The sequence below is a fragment of the Chrysochloris asiatica genome, unplaced genomic scaffold (assembly GCF_000296735.1).
Source record: "Chrysochloris asiatica unplaced genomic scaffold, ChrAsi1.0 scaffold00918, whole genome shotgun sequence".
Lineage (NCBI taxonomy): Eukaryota > Metazoa > Chordata > Mammalia > Afrosoricida > Chrysochloridae > Chrysochloris > Chrysochloris asiatica.
In genome coordinates, this window is record NW_006409436.1 from 59,802 (window position 1) to 61,738 (window position 1,937).

Sequence of the window (1,937 nt, forward strand, 5' to 3'; positions counted from 1 at the left end):
CTAAATGTGGCGCTATTGTTTAAAGTGCTAGACTGCACAGTCAGTTTGAACCACAAGGTCGGTGATTCAAGCTCACCAGTCGCTCTTTGGAAACCCTCTAGAGAGTCGCTATGAGTCGGAACCGACTTAATGACACTTAATAACAACAACAAATAGAAACATACTAGGATATGAGTAGAAAAGATAGTGGTCACATATGTGCTAGATATGTGACATAGAAGTGAGCAGATATAGGTGGAGAGTGGCAGATGGTCTCAGGACGAGGGAATCAAACATTTTGGCTGTACTGGGATCACAATGATAAAAGGTGTTGAGATAATGAGGAGCTTTGGATATTGAGCCTTCAGGGAAAAATAGACTGCAAATAATCTGCCTGTGACATCTCTTAAGAGCCCTTACCCTGTGAGCAGGTAGAGCACATGACCTTTTTCCCCAGAGATGGCCCGCTTTGCACAGAAACCTAGTGATTTACACAGACACTCTGTCTTTCCAGAGGATAGAACTTTTGTCTTTTACATCCAGAGCAGATGTCAGCCATCATATCTCAGCGATGTCAGCCAGGTAACTAAGCCCTATATTTAATGCTTGGAAAGAATGCCAGATTTTACTACAGGTACATACAGGAGACAGGTGCACAATAAAAGAGTACATGCAGGACATGATTGAGCCAATACTCCTATTAGAATATGTTGGGGGGGTTTCATCAATCAATTGACTTATATCTTTGTAAAAATTCTCACTTAGCTAGTTTCTTGCTCTATCTTTAAAATCAGAAATTTAATTGGTCTTACACTTGTCAAACATGATCACTGTGACAAAATTCTCTGAAATTTACTTGCATTTTCTGGTCGTGGTGGTAAAATGAGATTTTCCAGATTCATCATATCTTCTTGATTCTTAGTATATACCTGAGTTATCTCTGCTGCCTTGCTCTGATCTCTGGGGAAGAAACTGGAGTCCCAGATTGTTTCAACAGGTGATCTGCTAAGTCTATCTATTTCTATACACAAAAATTACTAAATATTTTAAATAAGCATAAAAGTACAAATGTTATAATAAAAATTAAATGCCTATATCCTCTTCTCTTCCAGAATAAATGCTGGTTGACACTGCATAATAAGCTTTAGGGCTTTTTCTTCTCTTTTTAAAAACAAACAAATAATATTAATAAAGAAGGTAGTTATTTTATCATCAACTCCACTTCTCTTCTTCCTTCCTGAAGATAATGTCTATCTCCTGTGGTGATGCTCATGCTGGTGGTACTGGGACCATACATTTGATTATCTTGTTGCCTCATCTGTCCATCAGGTTCATCAATATAGAGCTTGGAAACCAAACAGATACTTCAAAATGGATTCTTCTGGGATTGACAGAGGATCCAGAACTGCAGTCTCTCATCTTTAGCCTGTTCCTGATCATGTACCTGGTCACTGTCCTTGGGAATTTGCTCATTATCCTGGTTGTCAGCTGTGACTCATATCTGCACACCCCTATGTACTTCTTTCTCTCCAATCTATCTTTTACTGATATCTGTTTGAGCACAACCACCATCCCAAAGATGCTGGTGAACATCCAGACACAGAATCAGAGCATCACTTACACAGGCTGTCTCAACCAGATATTCTTTGTTGTGGTTTTTGGTTATTTTGAAAATTTTCTTCTAGCAGCAATGGCTTATGACCGCTATGTGGCCATTTGTCACCCACTGATGTACACAGTCATCATGAACCCCTACTTCTGTGGCCTGCTGATTCTACTTTCTTTGTTCATTAGTGTCGTGGCTGCCCTAATCAACAGTCTGATGGTTTTCAATCTGTTGTTCTGTACGAACCTGAAAATCCCTCAGTTCTTCTGTGACCTTCCTCAGATCCTCAAGCTTGCCTGTTCCAGTACCCTCATCAACAACATCCTGATATATGTTTTGGCTTTCATATTGG

The 1,937-nt window shown here is 39.6% G+C and overlaps 1 protein-coding gene across 1 annotated transcript in view; it reads left to right on the forward strand.

Annotated features, from left to right (window-relative positions):
* Nucleotides 1-438: 438 nt before the first annotated feature.
* LOC102822186 (olfactory receptor 7G2-like) overlaps nucleotides 439-1,937 on the forward strand; it is a gene marked incomplete at its 3' end in the record, with an annotated part of 2,083 nt that continues 584 nt past the window's right edge. The window contains exons 1-2 of the mRNA XM_006878007.1: nucleotides 439-561; nucleotides 1,223-1,918. Coding sequence (XP_006878069.1) covers nucleotides 439-561; nucleotides 1,223-1,918 — 819 coding nt within the window. The remainder of the gene's footprint in view (nucleotides 562-1,222; nucleotides 1,919-1,937) is intronic.